Below are 27,260 nucleotides of genomic sequence, written 5' to 3'. Positions count from 1 at the left end.
AATATTATTTGGAATTAACTTCACATCCTTCTGTGAAGCAAGCCTTTTTGGAAATTGTACGTTTGTATTCTGTGAAATTCCGAGTGTACACACTTGACACTCGACCAAAAAGAAGGTTAAGGTGGTTGGATTTTAAGTTTATAAGGCAAATAAACTTTATAAGGCAAAATAAAAACAAATAATTATTTATTCAAACAGAGGTGTACTCCATTTTGTATATGAAGATGTCACAAGCAATGTGGCACAAATATTATGTATATAAAAGTATATGAAAGAGACATTGTAGTTCTGATGGCTATGTTTTGGCCCTAGCCTGCTCTGTCTTCCTCATTTCATCCGTGTTATCTTGCAAGGAGGTCATTCTTTGAAGGATGGCTGGGCAGGGTGACCACAGTGGTCCCTGATCCAGTAAAGGGGTTAAGCCATCTAGGCCATAGAAAGCTCAAATCTGTGACCTTGGAGCCTTTAGCTTGGTGTTTTAACCAACTCAGGTAAGACATTTGAAATACATTTATCAAGCACATAATATTTTACTTTCTTTATTGAATTCCTTATTGCTCCTTTAACAATTCTATCCTTTTTTCAATTACCAAGTCCAGAAAGTAAAATGACTTGTCAGTAAAAATTCTTAGAAATCTCAATTATACTTAAAAAATAAAAAAACATGTAGCATGCAGATCTTTTCAGGGTCTCTGCACTATTCTAATAGCTTCTTTTCAGCTGTTCCATTCTAAGCATTTATGTCAGAAATCTGCCAATTCTGAGAAAAAATTTTGTGCTCTAACCATTCAGGTCAATTTAATGTGCAGTATTCATTATTGACACGGATTGTACATCCACATATTTGAAACATTGAAAGCCCTTGAGAGAGCTTTTACCTGCAATAACTTTAAATGCTTTGGTAATGAGGTCACTTTGAGTTACAATTCAAGAATTTCTAGTTGATATCACTACTGAGTAGTGAGAATAATAGAAAGGACACTGAAAGAAAAGAAGAAAAAAGTAGGCAGTGAAATGACTTTATCTGATCATTCTAATTATATCCCAAAGTTGAAAAGTGACATCACCACTTAGTAACACAGATGTATTATGTATGACGTGAAGTCTCAACTTTCATAGATTCAGCCAGTAGGTCCTGGACTTGGTTCAAGTTACTCTTTCAGGTCTGTCTCTGTGATGCTGAGGTCTGAAAAAAAATCAGCCACGGACTTACTGCTGAGATTAATAGCTACAAATCTGTGGAGAAACAAACAATTTGTTCTTGTAACTGATGCAAAATTGATTTAACAAATAATGAAACCTAGAAATAGAACCAACCCTGGATAGGAGAAAAAACTGAGAATGTAGAGAAGCAAGTTTTAATTCTGAAAGTGTTATCAGCCTTAAATCTTCAATTCTTGTAAGCATACAAAAATCTGGAAACTTTAACTAGAAACTAGCCCAATGATTGGAGAAAGCAATGGCAACCTACTCCAGTACTCTTGCCTGGAAAGTCCCATGGATGGAAGAGCCTGGTAGGCTGCAGTCCATGGGGTCGCGAAAAGTCAGACACTTACTGAACGACTTCACTTTCACTTTTCACTTTCATGCATTGGAGAAGGAAATGGCAACCCACTCCAGTGTTCTTGCCTGGAGAATCCCAGGGACGGCGGAGCCTGGTGGGCTGCCCTCTATGGGGTCGCATGGAGTCGGACATGACTGAAGCGACTTAGCAGCAGCAGCAGCAGCCCAATGATTAGTGCAACAGAAGTCCTTAGGAGACAGCTATTATTTCATATCACTTTCAAAGTGTGCCTTTAATTTTGGGTAAGCAATATTAAATTACCCAAGACATAATGTAATGGTTTTAGATTCCTCTTAATACATCTTTTAATTCCTGTTAGGTATATTAGAGTTGTTGATAGAGAAAAACAACTCTAAAAGCTGAGGCTCAAAAGGACTTAGAACATGAACATCATCCACAGATATTTTTGAATATAAAAAGGAAGAGATATTTCATCGATAGACTATCACAGTGATTTTTGGGGGGGGGGGAATAACTGTAGTTTCTATTTTGTGAAGCAGGTGCATAAGTAAAGCAATCTATTCCTTTAATCCTTCAACAACTATTGATTGAGGGTCTCCCAATGCCAGACCACGCTGGGATGTAGCAGTGAAGAAGGGGGTCTAGTCTCTGTCCTCAGGAGCTATAGTTAAATGATTGGATATGTTATAATTTACACACAGGCACACATTAGTACACAGGAATACATATAAAGGTCAACTCCACTAGTCATGCGGAGCTTAGAGAAATTAATGAGCAGGAGGTGATTGTCTAAACTGGCCCCTGAAGGATAAGTAGGAATTAACTAAGATGGGGGTTAGGGTGTTCTAAATATAAGAAGCAATATAAGGAACTCATAATGGAAAGATTTCTTCACAAAACAGAAGAATCATACACAGAACAGCGTCACACACTACATGGGAATGTGCGAAGTGGGATGGCCTGGAATGGATCCATACACAAAGCAAGGGAATATCTGATCTGGAAATGAATGCCTTATAAGTCTTTTTAAAGTCATAAAATTAAGCAATGCTCTCTTAACATATATTTTAATGCAGTGATTGAAAAATCTGTTCGCTATAATACCTATGCAACAAAGTTGAGATGGACAAGTAATAGGAAGACTTTTAATATTGATGTAGACATTTACTCAGAATAACTGAAAGGTGTAACCCACAAAACTTCTAGGTGGTAACACAGAGTGATGACGCTTGCTTGTCAACTGAAATGACCTCTAGACTTACATGGGTTTTAAGGAAACTTGGCAGTTAAAGTTTATTTAAATTAGAACAAGTAAAAGTATAGTAAAGTGTAAAAATTGTCCAGTATACCAGAAAGTCTCCAAGAACCAAGAATTGTTTGGCAGTCATATTCTAAGTATCAGTCCACACCCAGTGACTGAAATCTTAGTCAAGAAATGATACACATGAACTTATTTAAAGACCTGAAATAGAGTCAAAAATGTAAAAAAAATAAAACAACTTAGAGTTACCAGAAGCAAAGGAGGGGAGAGAAAAACTGGGAGGTTGGGGTTGATACATACACACTGTGTGTGTGTGTGCTCACTTGTGTCCGACCCTTTGCAACCCCATGAACTGCAGCTCGCCAGGCTCCTCTGTCCATGGTATTTTCCAGGCAAGAATACTGGAGTAGGTTGCCATTTCCTCCTCCAGGGGATCTTCCCAACCCAGGGATTGAACCTGTGTCTCTTGCATCTCCGGAATTGGCAGGCAGATTCTTTACCACTACTTCACCTGGGAAGCACATATACACCCTACTATATATATAAATGCCCTGGTGGCTTAGATGGTAGTGTCTGCCTACAGTGCCTACCATGTGGGAGACCTGGGTTCAATCCCTGGGTCAGGAAGATCTCCTGGAGAAGGAAATGGCAACCCACTCCAGTATTCTTGCCTGGAAAATCCCATGGATGGTGGAACCTGGTAGGCTACAGTCCATGGGGCCGCAAAGAGTCAGACACGATTGAGTGACTTCAGTTTCTATATATAAAATAGATAACTAATAAGACCTACTGTATAGCATATGTACTATATTCAATGCTCTATAATGACATATATGGAAAAAGGATTTTAAAAGAGTGGATATGTGTATGTGTATAACTTTTTTGGACCCCATGGACTGTAGCACATTGGGCTCCTCTGTCCTCCACTATCTCCTGGAATTTGCTCAAATTTCCATGGAGTTGGTGTTGCTATCTAACCATCTCATTCTATGCAGCCCCCTTCTCCTTTTGCCTTCAATCATTCACCATCAACTATACTCCAATAACTTTTTTTAAATTACAAAAAAGATCTCCAAAGATTAGTGGGATCTAGTCATCATTACAACATACTTTATATATTTCTAGGCTTTTAATTATCCTGGTCCCAAAATAAAGTTACATTATCATAATGATGTGACTACATTGAATTACAATATTTAGAGCATGCTTTGGGGGAAATAATATTATATTAGATACTTCTGTACAACCAGTTCCTAGGTTAACTCTGATATACGTTAACAATGTGGGCAACTTACTGAGAATTTTGGGCTCTAAGCCACCTGATCCTTTGATGTTCAGATAAACAAGGCAAGATTTACTTAATTGGGCTTAAAGTATATGGAAAATTACTACAACTGTTGATTTAACTACTGTCAGTGGTAATCTAGGAGAAATAGTATTACTTATGTTGACTCAAAAAAAAATAGGTGTAACCTAAGAGTTGGGAGTTTTTATTCTGTGAGAATGTTAGGACTTGAGTCTGGGAGGCAGTATCCCAGGTGACTTCAAGAGAGCTGACTCCGAGGAGGTGGGGGAGAAGCCGGGCTATATACAAGTTTGCTGCAAAGGGGCAGGTAATCTGAATATCAAAAGATTACTGTTAATTCAGAAAACCCAGATCTCTCACGTAAAGAGATTTGGTGATCTTCTCTGTATGGGAAGAGGCAAGTGTCTGGGCTTACTGAAATCCTTTCTTTCATATCTGCGTGGGGCCAATCCTGCTTTCTTAATTGCTCACAACTTAATACCCTGTTTACCATCAGAGACGGCAGGAGTGGTGGATGGCCGCCCCTCACAGCCCCCCAGCTCCTCAGCTGACGTAGCTGATGGCCTCAGAATAGCTGGCTTTATTTCACTTGGACTCAGGAATTTTTATTTGGAAAAGGCTTGTTTACAGGTAGAGAGTAGGGCAGAAACATTTCCTTTTGCACTTATGTCTAATGGCTTCCCCAACTAAATACATTAGATGACTGTTTCCATCAGACAAAAACAACTTATAAGCATCTCTAACCTGATAGATCACTAGCTAACGTAGTAAGTTTCCCATTTCCAAAGCCCCATTTCCATAGACTCAATAAAATCACAGCAGCAGCCATATCTATGATCTTCATGACACAGTTTCTTATATCTTGTTCCTGCGCTGGCTTATTAACGTCTTCCTTAAATATTCAAGTAACCAAGAACATTTTTAAAAGAATTTTAAATGACTTGTTTTTCTCTCAATTTCAAATAAAATTTTCAGGTCCATTCAAATAGCCTCCTCCCTCCAAATCAAGCTTGGGTTCTGGAGAACTGGCACGGTGAATCATCTGAAGATGCTTTATGTCTAAATTGTGAATAAACAAGCAAATCCTAGAAACCTTCATGGAGCATCACTGCTACAGCCTCTTTGGAAGACTCTGTACCCATTAATCAAATCTGAGTGTACTCTTTTTGTTAGAAATGATCATTGGAAAAAGGCTACTTTCACATAAAAAGTTCTCTGAGGACAAATTCAGTGCTGAGAAACATTCTGTGACCACTTTTAAAATCCCAGTGTCCATTTTTCCCTTGCTACCTTAGCAAAGCCAAAGTGAAAAAGGAAATGAGTTTTTCCTTTCACTCCAAATAAAAATAACTGTTTTCTGAATTTTTGTATGTGAATTTCTATTTCATTCTGAACTAATCTCTCATTAATTCCTGACACTATAAATGAAGTGGAATTAAATCCAGGGATCTGTACCTTCACAGGTGTGGTATATTTTTGATATTGTATTTAGGTTATGTTTGGTATCATATAAAATAAAACACCAAAAATATTATAACCCAAAAGTACAGGTAAAGGTTAAGTTATGACTATATGCTCTTGTCATACAGTTTATTTAAAAATACACTTGAGTTGAAAGACACTGTTCAATTATGGAAGCAAAAAGGTATAAAGTAGCCAGACAGCTACATGAACCCAGCAGAGGTGACTTCAAAGTCAAAATTCCCATTGCCTGTGGAGACTATTAAGAAGACAGATACTAGCAATTTAAAGAACAATGTGTGTTTATTTAAGGAAATACATCCAGCTGTTCCTCTAAGGCATTTTCAAGTTCACCGAGGGTCAAAAGAATCATATAATATAAAAATATACTTTCCAATGATAAGCAGCCTAAGGCATGAAACATTGCAAAAATATATGCCACAGTCTCTATAAGGAGTTCAAGGAAATAGATATGGATTTTATCTTTATTTTAAAATACAAATGAAGTTCTAGAGATAATATAGCATCAATGTAAGAGACCATTAAAACTTTGAATCCACTTGAATACATATATAATGTAGCTCTGTATAAGTAAAGGTGTCTGAAATTCCATAGTCAGAATGAGAGTACAATTCAGTAAATACTGCCAAGAAAATCAATAACTGCAAAAAGGAAAATGAATCAAAAGGTTATGCCAAACAATTTAGGTATTCCAAAACAAGAGGAGTGTAACGACTCTCAGTGAATTACTCAATCACGGTAAAGCACTTTGCTTTTTTAAGTCCTGAAATCTTTAATCTGTTTGCAGAAAAGAGAGCACGCAAAGTAAATTCATTCATATGTGAACATTTCTTTGAATATATACCTATGTAAAACTTTTCCTCAGGATATATTTTTTTCTGTTTTTATATGACTCAAAGAATAGGGATATTGATCAAACACTATATTTTGCCTTTTTAAAGTTAATTTCTTAGTTTCCTCAGGGGACATATAAGCTTATTCTTTCACTTTAGTCAATAGGTATTTTAATTTAACTTTGGGCATACAATTTCCTAAAGATTAGATATCAAAATTATAAATAACATTTTGAAAGTGCAATAAAAATCAAAAGTGCCATGGATTACTATATTATTGCTTTTATATGTTCAATTATTATTCTATTACATAAATTACATTAGCCAGAAGTACCAAAATGCTTAAAACAATACTTGGCCTATAGCAAGAATTTAATAAATGTCTAATGTTATTTTTATTGTTTTTGGTGTTATTTTTAATTCATTTACAGAAGTCCCATTTTTCATTTGGATGAAAGCAAAGTTCTAACATTAAAATCATGTAAAACTAGAAATCAAATTTTTAAAATAAACATTTTAAGTTTGGTGGAAGAATGGTAAAAATTTCGATCCTGTTCGAAGCCCAGTAGGATGTTTCACTTGCAAAAGAAAGGTCGTCTTAATTAACCTCTGTTGACAAGGCTGAATACACTTTCTTTGGGGAAGGTTAAATTTACTTACCATAAAGAACAACAATGAATACATAGTTTTACTTAATTCTACTCTTTTAGCATATGAAATACTCATACTTAGCTTAGGGCTTCCCTGGTAGCTCAGTTGGTATAGAACCTGCCTGCCATGCAGGAGACTGGGGTTCGATCCCTGGGTTGGGAAGATCCTCTTGAGAAGGAAATGGCAAACCACTCAAGTGTACTGGCCTGGAAAATCCCATGGACAGAGGAGCCTGGTGGGCTGCAGTCCATGGGGTCACAAAGATTCGGGCACGACTGAGCAGCTAACACCTTCATGCTTAGCTAGAAATGTCCTTGACCTTTGTAATGTCAGCTTGCATTGCTGTTTTAGCTATCTGGCCCCATCTATTTTGGGCCAACTTCTGTCATAGCTGGTATTTGCATTTAACAATGTGAAACTGCTGTTTTTTTACTTACAAAAAATGACAATTTAAAATGGCTCAACCAAATGCATAGACTGTCCAAAAAACATAATTATACTAGATTATGGTTTTTAAGAAAGTTGCTTTCCAAGTGGGACAAAGACTACTTCCTATATTTTTCCACTATCCATCAACGCTTTTGAATGGTCATCTTTTCATATAATCATGTAAAACACCCCTGCATTCATGACAATATGTTCAAAAGGTGTGTTGATATCTAGTTTAACAGTAATCTTATTTTGCTAAGAGCCTAGTTGCCACATGTGTATCTTCTGTGCTCAATAAATACAAATCTACAGCATAATTTTAACTATAACATTCTTTGAGAGAGAAATGCCGTTTGTAGAGAACATTTACCTGAACATCCTGAGGCAGAGGCAATGCCATGGGTTTTAGGCAGGTCTAGATAAAAATGCAGCACAGATTGTTAGACTAGAGAACCTAAGAGAACAGGTGATATATGAGAGACACATTGTTTTCTGAATGTAGATCAGCTAAAAGAAAATGTACAAATGCTCACAAAGTGACCTTTACTTTTGCAGAGCATTGTTAGATTGGAAAATACATGGAGTAGATTGAGAGAAAGAGAAATGAGTAAGTATTCCCAGAGACAGAATCAGTTGCAGGCTGGAGCCTGTAACAGCCAAGCAGATGATTAAGGTATGCAGGGCAGACCAACATGCATTTCCATATAAGGTCAATTTGTATCAAGAGTCTCATCACTCAGCCTTTGAACATCTCTGCTCCCAAACTGGCAACTATGGTCCCATTGAACATGCTCAGTCAGATCATCCTGATTCTATCCATTGCAGACATGATTCCAAGGAGGAATGTACAAAGTCACAAATTATCAGTGCATACCAGTCATAGAATTCATATTAAGAACTTGAGAGAAAAAAAGATTTGAGGAATTTCAGATGTCAAAGCAGAATTCTCAATAAGCATCAATAAAAGAAAAATCAAGGATTGAATTTAAGAGCATACTCCAGAGAGTACAGTGATCTTGTGTCTCTCTGCCCAAGCCTTAAGAAGTCTAGTAGCAATTCTATCAAACTATAAACTTATTTTTTCTCATAACAAGATTTTTAAAGAAAGTGTTAACATATCAAGAATATAAGGGTATTTATAAGAAGATAAATCAGAAAATATTCTTGTTCAAATAATGTCTTTCTGACCTCTGGATGACCACTGTTTGACTGTCATTCAATTAATGATTGGATACCTTGCCTAGTATAAAGTGGAACGAAATTAAAGCATTCTCACAACTGTCATTTTAATCAAAGCATTGCATGAGTCAGTTAAAAGTTAATAAATATACTTTATATGTCAATTTAATTATACATAGAATATACCATTCCATTTAATTCTATGACTTGGTCTACCCAGTCAGTGCTCCCAATGCTTTTTATTTCAAATTTTTTTTTTTATTGAAGTATAATTTATTTACAATGGAGTGTTAGTTTCAAGTATACAGCAAAGTGATTCAGTTAAATATATATATATATATGTATATATATATATAATCTTTGAGATTAGTTTTGATTATAGGTTATTATAAGATATTGAATATAGTTCCCTGGGCTATACAATAGGCCATGCTGTGCTGTGCTTAGTCATATCCAACTCTTTTTGACCCCATGGACTGTACCCTGCAAGTCTCCTCTGTCCATGGGATTCTCCAGGCAAAACACTGGAGTGGGTTGCCATTCCCTTCTCCAGGGGATCTTCCTGACCCAGGAATCAAACTGGGGCCTCCTGCACTGCAGGCGGATCCTTTACCAGCTGAGCTACCAGGGAAGCCTACAGTGGGCCATGGCTGTTCATCTGTTTTATATACAGTAGTGTGTACCTGTTAATCTCAGTCTCACGTCTTTTCATTAACTCCACTTATTGCCTCCTTTGTGGTCCTCCAATATCCCAAGTACCCTAGGCACCTTGCATATGAACTATCCAGGAATAAAGCAAATGGCAGAAAAGGAGTTTCGGAAGATGGGGTGGGAAATAGGAGGCTCCCTGGTGGCTCAGGCGGGAAAGAATCCGTCTGCAGGGTAGGAGGCCCAGGTTCAATCCCTGGGTTGGGAAGCTCCCCTGGAGAAGGGGATGGCCACCCACTCCAGTGTTCTTGCCTGGAAAACCCCATGGACAGAGGAGCCTGGAGGGCTATCGGATGTGACTGAGCGGCTCTCACTTTTCAGTGGGGTAGTCAGGAAAAGCCAATGCCACTAAGGTGGCCCTTGATCAGACACCCAAGGGAAATGAAGGGGCAAACCCTGCTTCCTGGATGGCAGAGATGCTTCTATACATGAAGATGCAAGTGAGGCCTCCCATCAACGGGAAGAGACACACAGGCGAGCGAGCGCCTGATGAATTGGGGATAATGATGTAGCCCGATAAAGGCTAGACTACAGTTACCAGGAAGGCAGTGTGCCGTGAGTGACAATGACGTCAGTGTCTGTGCTTTAAGGTTATGGTTGTGCTTCATCTTCTAGTTCGGCAAGCCCCAGTATTTGAGAATATGAAAACACCTTCTGAAACATTGAAACCCGAGATCCCTGTGTGATATGGTTGTCTGTCTTAAATATAAGATACATGGCATTAAAAGCTGTTACAAATCCAGTACAGCCTTTTAAGTACATTAGTTTTCATTAGAACCAAAAAAATGTGGGCATGTGGGTATATATGTACGTGTATACAATATACATATACATGTTTTTATCATTATACGGGCAGTGATTGACATCCCTATGGATACTAGAGTCTCTCACAGTAAAACCACGGTCACATGGACAGGAAGCCCACGAGGCAAAGCCACGGCATAGGGGATGAGAATTTACACCTGTCTTTCGGTAGGAAGCTTACATGAGAGGCCTATGTTGTGAAACACTGAGGGTTAGAGATGAAAGACACCGTGGAAAACATCTCTGCACAGTCTTCTGAAGTTAGAGAAGAAGAAACTGCAACCCACAGAGATAACAGGTATCAGCTGAGATTGTGAGCCGAGAACTATAACTAGGATTCAGATTCCTGAAGTGATCTCATCACCTATTTCCATAATATGATGGATAAGATCCCCCAAACATATCATTAGCAATCAAAAACCTGTTCCTAGTTAGTAAAACAAAACGCTATACACTTAAAATTCAGTGTACACAGTTCTGTCTTCCATGGTACAAGGATTGTAATATTTTTCAAATTCCATATCTAATATCATATGGATCCCACTATAGTTTTTCTCTTAAGCCTCTATTTCAAAAACATATTCATCTTTAAGAATGTATCTCTGCAGCTCTTTTAAAAACCAAAAATTATTTTCTCAAGGTCATCTAGAATTTCAGCAAAGGAGATTACAGGTGTACCTTATTTTATGCATAATAAAGATTTTGAAAATTAAACATAAGCCACACACTTCAGCAAATGGATTGATTCAGTATGTATAAAAATCCAATATTTAAATGCTAAACGAAAAATTTATACCGGTGATGATTACCTCCCCAACCTAATTTGTACAAACAGGCTTATATATGTTAAGAGTTCCTTAAAGTGGTTTCTACCTGCTTGGCTCTGACAAAATACATCTCTGACACAGGGAAATGTTTTTACTACCACTTGAAAAATCCTGTATCTAATTAAAAGCCCTCATGCAGTTATGCACAGGTAAGATCTGCCATCTGAATGAACACTGAAGCAGTTTCCTTTTCGAAAACAATTGCTCTATTTTGATGGAGCAAGGAAAGGGGACTCTTCCCTCTCTCTCCTCCTTCTCTACAGGGAATTATAAATAACCAATCTAGACATGATTAAGGAGTGGGTTTCACAGTCCCCCATGGATTTCTAAGGACTTGGTGCAGTGTATACTTTAAAATATCTTTTCCAGGATTTTTGCTCTCCTGCTTCTTTATAAACCCCTGGCATAATCTTCTGCACCTTTCCTATTTCTCCTCTTGGAGCTTCTAAAAGAAAGTTGCATTATTTTTACTAAAGGACATTATATTAGATTGCTAGGGAATGAGGACTTTAGAAACTTTACTTGTGTAATGTTCCAATTCAAAAAAAAATCATAAGAACACTTTTTTTCCCACATTGAAATTTGTTAAGTGTGCAATTATTGCTTTAATTGGATTACAATTGCCTCTAGGTTAGTTTATGTTCTTCATATGATCAAAAACACACATAAAAGACATGATTTAAAATGGAAATGCACTGTATTTTGGTGATAGGATAATTCAGATATTTTCAGATAGCAAATAATTGTATTACATTCCACTTTGGCAAATGTTATTAGTATAAGAAACAACTTCATTTAAGGATTCTATTTCCTTTTATTGCTAAGCTTCCTATATACTTTATTATATTCTTGCTCTCCAATATTTTATATGGTTAGAATATAGAAAGTTAATTCAATATAATACAACTAACTGATAACAATTAAACATAAGTAACACATTAGTTTTTTTTTTTAAACTAAACCATTCAGTACACCCTACTGCGTTCAACCTGTATAATTATACATCTTCTAACTTGTCTCATGTAATTCACAATTTCTTCCTGCTGCTTAATCTCAGACTTCAGCAAGCACATTTTAGGGGGAGAGATTCAGTATGATTTTTCTGTGAATCTTTTATTTGTCATGGGCATTAAGGCAATGATTACTCACATGGAAAGAAATGAGGGGGTGTAGAAAAGATACAGGAGTAAAGGTGCAAGATGGTTTTCAAGTACATGCACAATTTAGATTCATTCTTGTGGGAGGGAATCACAAGGGAATTAATCAGCAATATATTTGTAGATTTTGTACCAATCACTTCTATAAGAAAAAAAGTAGCAAATTATTGCTTGTTGCTTCTCAATCACAAGAAAGAAATAGTATCAAAAGGCAATCAGCCATAGAAAATCAGACTGGAAGTCCTGTCCCTCAGAGCCTTCTGTGCTGCGTAAAACTTCGAGCAAGAGAAATGTCAGTGCTCATACCTTAAATTAAAAATGAGCAAAAAATAAAAATCACTCAAAAAGATCACGTCTATCATAGTTTGGTCTTTTGATGGAGTGATTAATGTTAATAGTATTCCTATATTTTAAAATACTTGATATCGTAAGGGTATCATAGGGATCATGAAAAGTGCCGATTTGGGCTGTAGAACAAGTTGTAGTCACCTGTCTAAGATGGCAAATAGAGTCAGTGACAGGGCACAGTGGGCTCACCACGGTGATAATTACTTCAGGCAACGCAGGAGAGCAAGGCATCCAGAGTTGGGCTCCCTGGAGACAGATGTGCCTGGAGAGCTTTCCATGACAGGCATGTTGCTTTACCATAAAACACAGCTTTACTGTAGGACGTCTGATTTTTAGCCGCATCCTAAAGGCTTTCAGTTCCATAATCATCTTTGTTCTGGACTTTAGACCAGGGTGATGGTGCTGCTCTTTTCCCGTCAGAATCAGTCCCTTTAGGTTAGATTACAGATGACTCCTTTTAACCCTTGGAAACGGTGCCTGTAGTGAATTATGTTACAAACATGCTCTGGACCAAGAAGTTTGGCAATGAAGATCCTGTTACATATTCAGCTTGCCATTCACAATTAATTCTGTCCCCTTCATTCAGAACTGTTTTGTTTCCCCTGAGAGTTATGACTGAAATTGAATGAATAAATGGAAGTTTTTTTTTGTTTTTTTGTTTTTTTTTTTAAGGAGGGAGAGAGAGAGAGAAAGAGGGAGAGAGAACTGTCCAGTTACCATGCCTGTATGAAGGATGCTGAGCTAGACTGAAATTGCATTTGATCTGTTTCTCTGTTGATTTTGTAAACCTTTCCAAAGGTTTCCATAGTAACAAGTGAATCAGTCCGATTCCCCCCAACATCTTTCAAGCATGTAACAGGGATAAAGATGAAGGTTAGGGTGAAAAAAGCTACAATATCTTTTCTACTCCCAGGATATATCTGAAGTCATGATTAGTCTTTTAAGAAATCGAGTATGTTTCTCCCACCACAGCCATATGAAAAAGTTGGTTCTGAATTTACTTACATCTCTGATGTCTGCGTTTGCTCCTGTACATGGTCATTCTGAAAAAAAATCCGACTTTCTAAGAAGTAATTGCTTTGACCACGGAGACAAAGAGACGGGTTGTGCTCCTGCTTTGCAGTAAGACTTGCTCACTGACAGAAGGTAACCAGCAGTCACACAGGGAAAGCCAGGGTAATACCATTCTCATAAAATTACAGGGGAGACGCCACAGCCTGTAACTACTCTCTCTAATGCAAATCTTCTAGAGCAAACTGTAGTTCCTTCACCTCCCCCAACCAGTATCAGTTAAGTTCTCTAATAAAATCTCTGCTGCTAAAGTGCTGTGCTCGAAGCAATGTTGGATTAAGAAAGGATTCATATGTTTAGCAAGAATAGTAAACCTCAAAAATCTAAATGTGAAATATAAGAACCTCTGTTTGATATTCACAGAAATTAAAAACCATCCTGCGGGTTCCCATGTCTTTCAGCCACTCTAGAATGTTTAGATTTGCCTTTTACTCTGAAACGTCTAAGTTCTTTCCCTCTCTGAGCTCCCAAAGCACTTTGTGGTTTCGATAATTAAAGCCATTATTGCTTTTAGTTTTGTCTAATTCTCCAACCAGACCGTTTCTCGGGCAAAGCAGGAATTGCATGTTTCCACGTTATGTCCTCAGGCCTAGTGCAGACCACACACCATGGTCTCAGGTTTGGGGAGTGCCTCACTCTGGGCTCCACGCTTGGCCCCCTCCAGAAAGAAGCCTGCCATGAAGCTCCCTCCTGCCCTCACCCTGCCACCTCGGGTGAGTCCGCAAACCTCTATTTTCACAGCACGCTTTCACAGTGTCTTGGGCGCATCCTTATCTGAAGAGCGTCACCTCAACTGAGGAAGCTTCGTCTCTGTATGTGTGGCTCTCTCCCCTCTGAAAGCTGTGCCTGGAGCCCAGCTGAAGCCCAGGGCCTACCCCCTCTCAACTCCTGCACAGGAATGTCTGGCTTCAAACTGCCTGCACATGCTCGTTGGGGTGTCTGCAATGCAGTTTTTACTTAAAATACAGAAGAATTTACACTAGTAAAGAATTTCTGCATGCTATGACTCGACTATGCAGGAACCTTCATCTTCCAGCCCAAACCAGGAAACATCTTCAACGGACAAAATTCTTTTTTAGTGTTAGCGAACTCAAGCTACTTGTTAATAGGAGGAGGGAATCGTTCCCACAACTCTTCACAATAGAAGGACTCTTTGTGTCATTAATACTTTGTATGTAAGTAATTGCTACAGTTTGTACTCCCAGATACCAAGAACAGCATTTTAAGTTTTTTAGCGGAATTCTTCTCTGGTTCCCTTGATTTCAGACTAACAAACTGCACTGTTTAGTAAGACTCCGTCCAAGACCACGGTGGGTATTTCTTAACAATAATTTCTTAACAAGACTGATACACAGTCAGTATCTGTATTTATCTACATAAAATGTGAAACCCTAGGAGGATTTTCCTTGGGTTTTCCATAATAGTGAGATAAAAATATTTCAAAAAGAAGGCGGGCCTTTTCTGAATGACATATAACCCGCCTTATGGTCCACAGCCTGACTTGCTTAATTTTTCTCCGTAGCACTTTGTGACCACCCGACACGATCTTTATTCACTTGTTTACTTCCCTCCTGTCTGTCTCTGTCGATTGGAACATAAGCTTCCAGAAGATGGAGCTTTCTTCTCTACAGAGATGTATCGCCAGACAGTATATCAGTGCTGGGCATAAAGTAGGCTCTCAGTAAACATTTGCTGAATAAATGACTTTTATGAGCAAACTTAAATTACAAAAACAGTATGATCACAGATTATTTTTTGATAAATTAGTACAATAGCCAAATTCATACTTTTTGACTAGAATTACTTTTTTACTTAATGCAAGTACTTGTCATTTCACATCTATCTTTTGGTCTCAGATTGGTCTGAAGAAATTCACTGATTTAGATGAAGTTGTTTATTCAGAGATGTGTGTGTGTGTGTGTGTGTGTTGTGTTAGTCACTCAATCATGTCTGACTCTTTAAGACCCTATGGACTGTATTCCACCAGGCTCCTCTGTCCATGGGATTCTCCAGGCAAGAACACTGGAGCAGGTTGCCATTCCCTTCTCCATGGGATCTTCCTGACCCAGGGATTGAACCTGTGTCTCCTGCATTGCAGACATATTCTTTACAATCTGGGCCACCAGGGAAGAGATGTGAAGATATATTTTTAAATGTATTTTAAAATAAGCAAAGTCACAACCAATAAGCAACTGGTTGTCCTTTATTAAACCAATAAGTTCTCCTTTATAAAAATTGCTCATTCCATAAGACCAATGAACATAAAACCTATCATCATGAAACAAAATTAAAACAGGGTTTGTCTGAGATGTATGGTATATATATTTTTGATATGAAATACCATGTCATTACTGATTATTAGGCAGAAATAGTCTAGTTACATAATGGCACAAATGCTATTAATTTTAATAATATTTCATTGTACAATCAAATCTGTAGTTTTTCTTTATGTCATTTTAAATTCATTATCTATAATTAACATCCACCTGAACACTCTTTTCAAGGATCATGTAGCAATGTAATTAACTTCATTCACATATGCAACAATCCCTTCATTCACCTACACAATAATTAACTTCATTCACATATGCATCACACACACAAGAATCCTTCATCCAGCCTCATTCATCATCACACGTACACACAGATACATGTTAAAGCAAACATCCTGACTCATGATTGTCAATATTTGACACATCTTGTACCAAAGTTGACTTTCTTAGGTTCTACATAGGGTTTTTCATCCCATCAAGTCCTTTCTACATTACTTTTCTCACCTCAGGGTATATGGTGCATCTACTCCTAAATCTTATATCTGGGGCCAGTGGCTTAAATCCTGTTTTAAAGCACAAAACGTGGATCTCAGGTATACATGATTAGGTAAGGCCACACTGATGAGTCCCACGATGCAGTCCAGGTAGGAAGACAAGAGAGAGAAGGAGCAGGGGCTGGGGAGAAGAGGCGCTTTACTAAAAGCAGAACCAGAACCTGGAAACTTTCAGCCAGGAGAATGGTACGGAAGGATGCAGACACAATGAGACAAGAGATCATTAAAGAGAGGACCTGTGTGGGCGTATCCCTCATTTTTCCCACCCTCTTTAAAAATCCAGATTGAATAGAGGTGTTTTGACTTCAAAATCAGCTTTATGCCTATCATGGACAGAGGTCAAAGCTCACTTGCTTTATAAAATATCTTCCCGCCTACTCCCCTGCAATATGATTTCCTTTAATGGGATCAATCTTTTTACTTTGTAGTTAAACATAAATTCAATGAATGTTGATTAATGAGGAAGGATGAGTTCCCATCTAAAATCAAATGATTATATCAACAGTTTTCCTTTGTGGATGGTAGGAATCAGTTTGAAATAAAAGTACCTGGCAAAGAGAAGGATATATCTTTTAACAGTGAGTGAATAACACATATGGAAAGGAAAGGAAGAGAAAGAAAGAGAAAGAGGAGGGAAGAAGCAAGCCTCTGTGTGTGTGTGCCTCTGTGTGTGTCTGTGTGTGTGTGTGAGTCTGTGTGTGTCTGTCTGTGTCTGTGTGTCTGTGTGAGTCTGTGTGTGTGTCTGTGTCTCTGTGTCTGTGTGTGTGTGTCTGTGTGTTTGTATGAGTCTGTGTGTCTGTGTGTGTGTCTCTGTGTGTGTGTCTGTGTGTGAGTGTGTGTGTGACTCTGTGTGTATCTCTGTGTTTGTGCATCTCTGTGTGAGTGTCTGTGTCTGTGTGTCTGTGTCAGTGTGTGTCTGTGTGTGTGTGTCTGTGTGTGACTCTGTGTGTGTATCTCTGTGTGTATGTGTGTCTGTGTGTGTGCATCTCTGTGTGTGTTTGTGTGTGTGAGTCTGTGTGTGTGTGTCTGTGTGTGACTCTGTGTGTATGTGTGTTTGTGTGTGTGCATCTCTGTGTGTGTTTGTGTGTGTGTGTCTGTGTGTGTTTGTGTGTGTGTGCCTCTGTGTGTGTCTGTGTGTGTATCTCTGTGTGTCTGTGTGTGTGTTTGTGTGTGAGTGTGTCTGTGTATGTGCCTCTGTGTGTGTGTCTGTGTGTTTGTATGAGTCTGTGTGTCTGTGTGTGTGTCTCTGTGTGTGTGTCTGTGTGTGAGTCTGTGTGTGACTCTGTGTGTATCTCTGTGTTTGTGCATCTCTGTGTGAGTGTCTGTGTCTGTGTATCTATGTCTGTGTGTCTGTGTCAGTGTGTGTCTGTGTGTGACTCTGTGTGTATGTGTGTCTGTGTGTGCATCTCTGTGTGTTTGTGTGTGAGTCTGTGTGTGTTTGTGTGTGTGTCTGTGTGTCTCTGTGTGTCTGTGTGTGTGCCTCTGTGTGTGTCTCTGTGTGTGTCTGTGTGTGTGTGTCTGTGTGTGTGCCTCTGTGCATGTGTCTGTGTGTGTGTATGAGTCTGTGTGTCTGTGTGTGTGTCTCTGTGTGTGTGTGTGTGCCTGTGTGTGTATGTCTGTGTGTGTGTCTCTGTGTGTGTGTCTTTGTGTGTGTGTCTGTGTGTGTGTGTGTGTGTGAATGAAAGAGAGAGCTACTGTGTACCGTGTGTGGAGCACTAGGCTAGTGATGTACTGTGTCACTAATCTTCACTAGAATCCTGTTCCCTCGGTATCCTTAACTCTGATTTAGAAATAAGTAGACAATGGCACCCCACTCCAGAACTCTTGCCTGGAAAATCCCATGGACAGAGGAGCCTGGTGGGCTGCAGTCCATGGGGTTGCTAACAGTTGGACATGACTGAGCGACTTCACTTTCACTTTTCACTTTCATGCATTGGAGAAGGAAATGGCAACCCACTCCAGTGTTCTTGCCTGGAGAATCCCAGGGACGGGGGAGCCTGGTGGGCTGCAATCTCTGGGGTCGCACAGAGTCGGACACAATTGAAGCAACTTAGCAGCAGCAGCAGCAGACTTTAACCAAACGAGGACAAGGACAGGTAACATTCAGGGATGCTGCACGACTTACACAGTCATGCTGAGAACATGTAACCAGGAACTAAACCTAAATGATTTTAGGATTGAATGAGGGGGCACTGCACGGGGCAGTGGCTGGAGACGACTTACCTAAAAGGGCCACCATAATGTCAGTGGTAATGTCCTGAAATCAACAAAATGACCTTTGCTGGAGCCCGTCACAGGGAGTGAACACCGTATGGTCTAATAAGAGCTAACACTCACTTAGGGAGTTCACATCAGGTGCTAGGCTCTTTCCCACAAGTTTTATATGCCTTACTCTGTGCATCCTGAAAACAGTTCTATGATGGACTTAATATCATTGTTATCATCATCTTCACATTATTTATTATTATCATCATCATCATTTTACATTTCAGTTAACTGAGGCTGAGCGCAAAAGCGTTCCAACTGAAGTCTCCCAGAGAACAAGAGGCCGCGCCCTGCTTTGAAGTGGCTGGTATATCTCCAGAGCCAGTTCACTAGAACACGCAGTGTGAGGCTAAAGGGACACTTTCAGTAGCTGGTTAGGTGGTGGTGGACGAGGACCCACAAGGGACGTGTTTCCATAGCAACAAGTGGTGTCACACTACGTTCTAAGCCGGGTGGATGTAATGAACTGCAGAGTTCTGGCTTCTGGCAGGGACAGCCACGTATCAAAGTATCAAAACTTTCCTGAATGATACTTCTTTATACTTGACCATTGTTGAAAGTGAAACAATGAACAAACAACTCAGTTTTGTGTTCCTCATTTTGGTTCATTAAACACTGTTAGGTATCTGGAAAAGACTTTTCTAAGATTTTTGTAAACTATAATTGGATGTTATTATTAAGTCTTCATTTATTTCTTTGGACTTCCTCCAATTTCTTATGCTCTGATATCAGAGAAGTATTTGAAATCATTAATTTTTTGAAACAGTTAATACTTAGGAGTACTAAATACAGTTAAAATATGTCTCCTTTATAACTCACATTAGAAATGACTTTATTTTCACTGAATCTCTTGAGTGATAATTGTTTTTGAGCATTTTCATATTTGCTTGCTACCCTTTCTTTGTGTGGTTTCCATTGCATATTATCTCAGTTTTCACCTTTCCTTTTAGCTGAAATTTGATTATTCAGACTTAGTTCTATCTTCTTCATTGTCTTATTTGCCCATTTTTATTTGGATATATTTGCATCATCTCAAGGATAATGACATTCTATCTTTTTAATCACATGCTTTTGTTGTTGTTCAGCCACTCAGTCATGTCCAACTCTTTGCAACCCCATGGACTGCAGCACACCAGGCTTCCCTGTCCTTCACTGACTCCCAGAGTTTGCTCAGACTCATGTCTACTGAGTTGATGACACCATTCAACCAAATACCGAATAGTTACTAACAAACAAACAAACAACAATGTTTAAATAAGACTAACCCTATGCCAAAGCCTTTGACTGTGTGGATCACAATAAACTGTGGAAACTTCTGAAAGAGATGGAAACACCAGACCACCTGATCTGCCTCTTGAGAAATTTGTATGCAGGTCAGGAAGCAACAGTTAGAACTGGACATGGAACAATAGGCTGGTTCCAAATAAGAAAAGGAGTACGTCAAGGCTGTATATTGTCACCCTGCTTATTTAACTTATATGCAGAGTACATCATGAGAAACGCTGGACTGGAAGAAGCACAAGCTGGAATCAAGATTGCCGGGAGAAATATCAATAACCTCAGATATGCAGATGACACCACCCTTATGGCAGAAAGTGAAGAGGAACTCAAAAGCCTCTTGATGAAAGTGAAAGTGGAGAGTGAAAAAGTTGGCTTAAAGCTCAACATTCAGAAAATGAAGATCATGGCATCTGGTCCCATCACTTCATGGGAAATAGATGGGGAAACAGTGGAAACAGTGCCAGACTTTATTTTTTTGGGCTCCAAAATCACTGCAGATGGTGACTGCAGCCATGAAATTAAAAGACACTTACTCCTTGGAAGGAAAGTTATGACCAACCTAGATAGCATATTTAAAAGCAGAGACATTACTTTGCCAACAAAGGTCTGTCTAGTCAAGGCTATGGTTTTTCCTGTGGTCATGTATGGATGTGAGAGTTGGACTCTGAAGAAGGCTGAGCGCCGAAGAACTGATGCTTTTGAACTGTGTTGTTGGAGAAGATTCTTGAAAGTCCCTTGGAGTGCAAGGAGATCCAACCAGTCCATTCTAAAGGAGATCAGCCCTGGGATTTCTTTGGAAGGAATGATGCTAAAGCTGAAACTCCAGTACTTGGGCCACCTCATGCAAAGAGCTGACTGATTGTAAAAGACTCTGATACTGGGAGGGATTGGGGGCAGGAGGAGAAGGAAACAACAGAGGATGAGATGGCTGGATGGCATCACTGACTCGATGGATGTGAGTCTCAGTGAACTCCAGGAGTTGGTGATGTACAGGGAGGCCTGGCATGCTGCCATTCATGGGGTCGCAAAGAGCTGGACACGACTGAGCAACTGATCTGATCTAGTACTGGAGAAGGCAATGGCACCCCACTCCAGTACTCTTGCCTGGAGAATCCCATGGATGGAGGAGCCTGATAGGCTGCAGTCCATGGGGTCTCCAGAAGTCGGACACGACTGAGCTACTTCACTTTCACTTTTCAGTTTCATGTGTTGGAGAAGGAAATGGCAACCCACTCCAGTGTTCTTGCCTGGAGAATCCCAGGGACTGGGGAGTCTGGTGGGCTGCCATCTATGGGGTCACACAGAGTCAGACACGACTGCAGCGACTTAGCAGCAGCAGTGGCAGCAAGGTCAAGTACAGGGGCTTCCCTGGAGGCTCTGGGCTTCCTGGGCGGCACTAGTGATAAAGAGTCTACCTGCCAATGCAGGAGATGCAAGAGATGCAAGTTTGATCTGTGGGTCAGGAAGGTCCCCTGGAGTAGGGAATGGCAACCCGCTCAAGTATTCTCTCCTGGGAAAAGGGTCGCAAAGAGTTGGACACGAATGATCACGAATGCATGAAACCCTACTATGGACTTTTAAAATATTCTTCAGGAAAATGAATTAAGCAATTCAGAATGACCCAGAAAAAGTTTTCAACTAAAAATGGATAAAATTAGGTCAAAAAGTTAAGTACACATACACACAAAATATTGAAAATACTAGGCTAGACATTACAATAATTTTCATTGTTTAAAATATAATAGTTTAAATAGGCAAAGAAACTAGGTATGTGATTATGGACTTTTAAAACATATTAGCAAAAACAAATTTCTATTTATGGATCACATTCAGCACATTTTGGTTTCTAACGATAATATCAAAATTGTTACTTCAAAATGTCTAAGCATTTCCAATGTAAAATGTGCATAAAGTATCTTAAGTATATACTAATAGAATTCATTTCAGCCTGTCTATAAAGCAGTATACACAGCAGTCCTGTTCTCCTAATTCCTTTCCTGTTCATATTTAGTTATAATTATCACATTGATGAGCTACTTCAGCCTGCTGAGTTGAATAGATTGAATTTTCAGGTATAATTTAGCATTACATAGCCCAAGGGTATTTCAGGAATCCAACTCCAACCCTCATTTTGTGTGTATTTGTGTCTGCTAAAGGGCTCAGAGCCACCTGGATAGTCTTTGACCGCGCATGTGTGTTCAAAGACGACTATTTCAATAAACTCTGCATCTGCCATTACCAGCACAGCAGTATGTGAAGAGTAAATATGTAAATGAAATTCTCTTTTCTCTTACTGCCATAAAAACCATTTTTAGATGTTTACTTAAATGGGTTTAGATATAGAAACAGGAGCTATAGATGGAAAAAAAGAGTCTCCACTTTTGTTTCCCAAACTGTCTCCTTCAGCTCCGTGAACGCTATATTGCATGCTGTCTTTAAATTATACCTCAAAAGCTTTAGAAAGCCCACCTGAATTGTGCAATACAAGTCATTAAGAGGCTCACAAAATATGAAGACAAATACAGAGTGTGTAAGGTGATTATTCAATTTTAAAAACCTTTGGTTCCTAACTTCTAAGCCCAACTAGGGAAATGATTGTAAGAAAATAGTATAACGGAGAAGGAAGGGGGATTTCAGCTTGTAACTACCTGGATTTGTTGTTATCGTTCAGTCTCTAAGTCACATCCGACTCTGCGACCCCATGGACTGCAGCACACCAGACTCCTTCACTATATCCCGGAGTTTGCTCAAACTCACGTCCACTGAGTTGCTGATTCCACTCAACAATCTCATCCTCTGCTGTCCCCTTCTCCTCCTGCCCTCAATCTTTCTCACATCAGGTCTTTTCCAATGAGTTGGCTCTCCACATCAGGTGGCCAAAGGATTGGAGCTTCAGCTTCAGCATCAGTCCTTCCGATGAATATTCAGAGTTAATTTCCTTTAGGATTGACTGCTTTGATCTCCTTGCAGTCCAAGGGACTCTCAAGAGTGTTCTCCAGCATCACAGTTCAAAAGCATCAGTTTTTCAGCGCTCAGCCTTTTTTATGGTTCAACTCTCACATCCATATGTGACCAGTGGGAAAACCATAGTTTTGACTATAGAGACCTTTGTTGGCAGAATGATGTCTCTGTTTTTTAATAAGCTGTCTAGGTTTCTCACAGCTTTTCTTCCAAGGAGCAAGCATCTTTTAATTTTGTGGCTGCAGTCACTGTCTGCAGTGATTTTGGAGCCAAAGAAAATAAAATCTGCTACTGTTTCCACTTTTTATCCATCTATTTGACATGAAATGATGGAGCCAGATGCCATAATCTTAGTTTTTTGAATGTGGAGATTTATGCCAGCCTTTTCACTCTCCTCTTTCACCCTCATCAAGAGACTCTTTAGTGGCTGTTCGCTTTCTGCCACTAGAGTGGTATCTGCATATCTGAGTTTGTTGGTATTTCTCCAGACAATCTTGATTCTACCCCGTGATTCATCCAGCCCAGCATTTCACATGAAGAACTGATGCTGAAAGGCCAATACTTTGGCCAACTGATGTGAAGAACTGACTCTTTGGAAAAGACTCTGATGGTGGGAAAGACTGAAGGCAGGAGGAGAAGGGGACAACAGAGAATGAGATAGTGGATGGCATCACCATGAGTTTGAGTAAACTCTGGGAGTTGGTGATGGACAGGGAGGCCTGGCGTGCTGCAATCCACAGGGTCACAAAGAGTTGGACATGACTGAGCGACTGAACTGAATTGAACTCTGCACAGAAGTTGAATAAGAGGGGTGACAATATCCAGCCTCGACGTACTTCTTTCCCAATTTTGAACCAGCCTGTTGTTACATGTCAGGTTCTCACTGCTGCTTCTTGACCTGCATACAAATTTCTCAGGAGGCAGGTAAGGTGGCCTGGTATTTCCATCTCTTTAAGAATTTTCCACAATTTGTTGTGATCCACACAGTCAAAGGCTTTAGTATAGTCAGTGAAGAAGATGTGGATGTTTTTATACTTAATTTTATACAGAAAAACTACTTTGATAAAATGAAAAAAAATTATGTTTTGCTTTTTCTATTTTCTGGAAGAGCTGTGCAAGTTTCTGATAGCATAACTACCCATGTTCCCACCTGGGTCAGGTTAGCCTGATTCTTTATTATTTTAATATTAAGCCTTTTTTTTTTTTGAAAGGCAGAAGTCGTCATGAATTTATTGTTTACATGGTGGTTAAGGACACAAATACAGTGGTCATACAAAAGCACAGTTCAGAGACTGGCCACTGACACACAGGTTGGAACAGACATTCCAACTATGCTTCTGGCAAGTCAGGGTGGGGAGTTGAATACCGGGCGGACGGAGGGGACACAACTGTCCACGGCCACACTGCTGAGGACTCAGGGTTGGAGTCCACTTCTAAAATGCCATCTGGCGATTTCAGGTGAAAACCTGGATGCAGAACATCAGGGGCTGCAGCTGCTCACAGCCCTCCAGCAGGGGGAGGCCCACCTCTGAGGAAGGCACTGGGCCAAGATGAAAGCCCCCAGCTCACTCCCGCCAGCCCGAGATCCTTCTACACTCCCAGAGACACAGCCCCACCTGGCCAAGTGTCCACACCCCGAAACACTTACAGAGGAGCCAGCTCAGGATTCAGAAAGAAGCAACCAGCTGCATTCTGCGCCATCAACACAGCAGTCAGGGCATCCTAGCAGCAGCGTCCCTGTGCTGGGACTTTGGGGGCAGGAAGGGAAAACACAGATATGGACACCTCTTGGGTCCCTAGCTTCCTACCAGGGCCTGTTTCTAAGCAGAACACACTGCAGGGCAATGATGGGGAGAAATGTGAAAGTACCTGTGAACACGTATATTGCACCTCACTTCCAGAGATGGAGGCTCCTCTCTACTGGCCGCCACCACCACCTGGGGCCTCTGTTCAGTTCAGTTGCCCAGTCGTGTCCGACTCTTTGCTGTTCCTGCTACTGCAAAGCGAGGTAGAGTGTCTCAAGAACCCAGCTGGAGCCTGGCTGCCCCGGAGGGTCTTTCTGGGGAGACTCGGCCCTGCTCTGCCTCTTGGCCTCTGTGGGGTCACTACGTCCCAGGGAAGGTCACAAAAGCGCGTGATCAAAATTCACTCTCCTGGACATCAGGTCATCAGAGTCACCTGCTTCTTGGCACTTCAGAGTGGATTCCCTTGGGCCTGCTGGCCTTTCTGGGCAATATTAATATTGCCCAGATATTAATTTAATTTAATATCCAGATATGCATCTTCATTGAAATTAAATTAACTTGTTTTCTTCCATATACCTAATATATGCACTTTGTGCACTTTGGAGCTCTGAGCAAAAGCAGATGTGATTGTTTATGCAGCTTTTATTTTAGTGTGGAATATAGACATGAATTGAGTAATAAGTTGAGTAATAGGAAAGAATATATTCTATAGGTTCAGAATAGGTATGCTGAAAGTAGATGTGTAGTCAGTCCTATTCAGAATGTATAAAAAAAAATAGTCTTTGACAGTCATTAGGTCCACTCTGTCTCCTCTGAGGTTACATGGAGGAGTGCCATGGATGATGTGCTGAAAGAACAGTCATGGGTGATCATAAAGTGTTAGTGAGAGAATTACTGAGATGAGTGGAGAGCTTCTAGGAAACACATGTGTTGATATAGAAAGTCAGTGATTATATACCACTGGTATTCAACAGATAATGTTGATAAAAGTTATTGTTTGTTTCCAATTGTCATCATATTCCACCTAATTGTTCATTAGTCAAATTAAGACAATAGTAGTTAATAGAATTCTATTCCTCATTACTCCATCCCACAAAAACTTAAGTGTATACTTGTATAAGATATAAAAGGCAGAGGAAGACAGTAAAATGGTCATGATCTTAAGCTTTTATTTACTAATAGATAGTAGGGAAGTCTAAAGGCTTTAAAGGTTATGTTTTAATGAAGATATGTGTCTGTATCAAAGAGAATAAATGTATCCGGAACCCTGACATTCTAAACGCTGCTTCTAGTTTTGCAAAAGTGGCAGTGAGTGGTGATAGAAATTTGTGTAATAAGTCAGTAAGTATCTGACAAGAGCTCATTCCATGCAGATCGTTGGACAAGATATTTTGGGAAATTTCAACGGAAGTAGAAGACATAATATCTGTCCTAGAGGACATCGCAGAAACGTAAGCCAAGATACATGTATGTGAGTTGGTGACCATCACATGAATGGGTTAGCGGCAGCTGCCTACATACACGAAAACAGATGAAACAAAGAAATTGCCGAAAAGTGTGTGCAAAGACCTGACATGTTACCAAGAAATAGTGACTAATACATATAAATGTAGAAAATGCTGATAAGAAAAGTTTATGAAAAGAACACCAAATCAAGGCATTTCTGCTTAATCTTCATTCTACTTGATATCATTAATCAATACTTGACAATATTAATTATTATTTTTTTCTTGAAAACTCCATTTCTTGGCTTATATGCCATTGTTGTTTCTTGTTTTCTTTACCAGAAAAAAAATTTAATATGAATATTAATTAATTTTTAATATTCAATGTATTAATATTTATAGATTCAACTATGCAGAATTACAGATTCAACTTCTATATTTGCTAAAAGTGCTTTCAAGCTCAATATTCTGAGCCAGACTGACTTGGTTTATTTGAATACCAGTTCTGCCGCTCACCAGCTCTGTGATCTTGGGCGAGTTGCTTTGTATATACATATCAGTTTCTTCATCTGCAGAAGTTTCCTCATCTATCGCATCTGCACATTATTATTTATAATTAATATAGTTATAAGAATTAAGCACATTAATAAATAAAAAATGTTTAGAACAGTGACCAGCCTAATAGGTATTATTGCTAAATATATTCATGTAGATATTCAAAAGTCATATCAAATCCAACATGGTGCAAAAAAAAGGGTGCTTCTCTTTCATTGTTTCTGGACCGATTACAACATACCATAAAGTTATAACACTATGATCTACCATGTCTATCTTATTTGCTACCATATCCCTGGTATTCCACTCAGTATCTGAGATATACCAGTTGCTGCACAGTTATTTATTTATAAATTAGGATATTGGTTTTCTATGTTTGCTGCAAAAATTGCCACAAATTTTCTGACTTAAAATAGCACAAATTTATTCTCATAATTTGGAAAGTCAGAAATTGAAAATAAGGTGTTAGCTAGGCTATGGGGCCGCACAGAGTCAGACACGACTGAAGTGACTTAGCAGCAGCGGTCACTGCTGCTACTTTTTCTGAAGAATTCAGAGGAGACTCTGTTTTTTATTTTTTTTTCCCCAACTTCTAGAGGT

The 27,260-nt window shown here is 39.3% G+C and overlaps 1 protein-coding gene across 6 annotated transcripts in view; it reads right to left on the bottom strand.

Moving 5' to 3' along the window:
* The window catches only part of RALYL (RALY RNA binding protein like), an 829,045-nt gene that overhangs the window by 238,776 nt on the left and 563,009 nt on the right, over nt 1–27,260 (bottom strand). The window contains exon 1 of one of the 6 annotated variants that reach the window (XM_025264973.3): nt 13,516–13,706. The exons of the other annotated variants lie outside the window; for them this stretch is intronic. Within the exon in view, the coding sequence (XP_025120758.2) occupies nt 13,516–13,552 (37 nt within the window). The 5' untranslated portion in view covers nt 13,553–13,706. Of the gene's footprint in view, nt 1–13,515; nt 13,707–27,260 lie in introns of those variants that run through there. 6 annotated transcript variants of the gene reach the window in all.

Source organism: Bubalus bubalis, chromosome 15 (assembly GCF_019923935.1).
Source record: "Bubalus bubalis isolate 160015118507 breed Murrah chromosome 15, NDDB_SH_1, whole genome shotgun sequence".
Lineage (NCBI taxonomy): Eukaryota > Metazoa > Chordata > Mammalia > Artiodactyla > Bovidae > Bubalus > Bubalus bubalis.
This window is presented reverse-complemented; position numbering and strand designations above follow the sequence as displayed.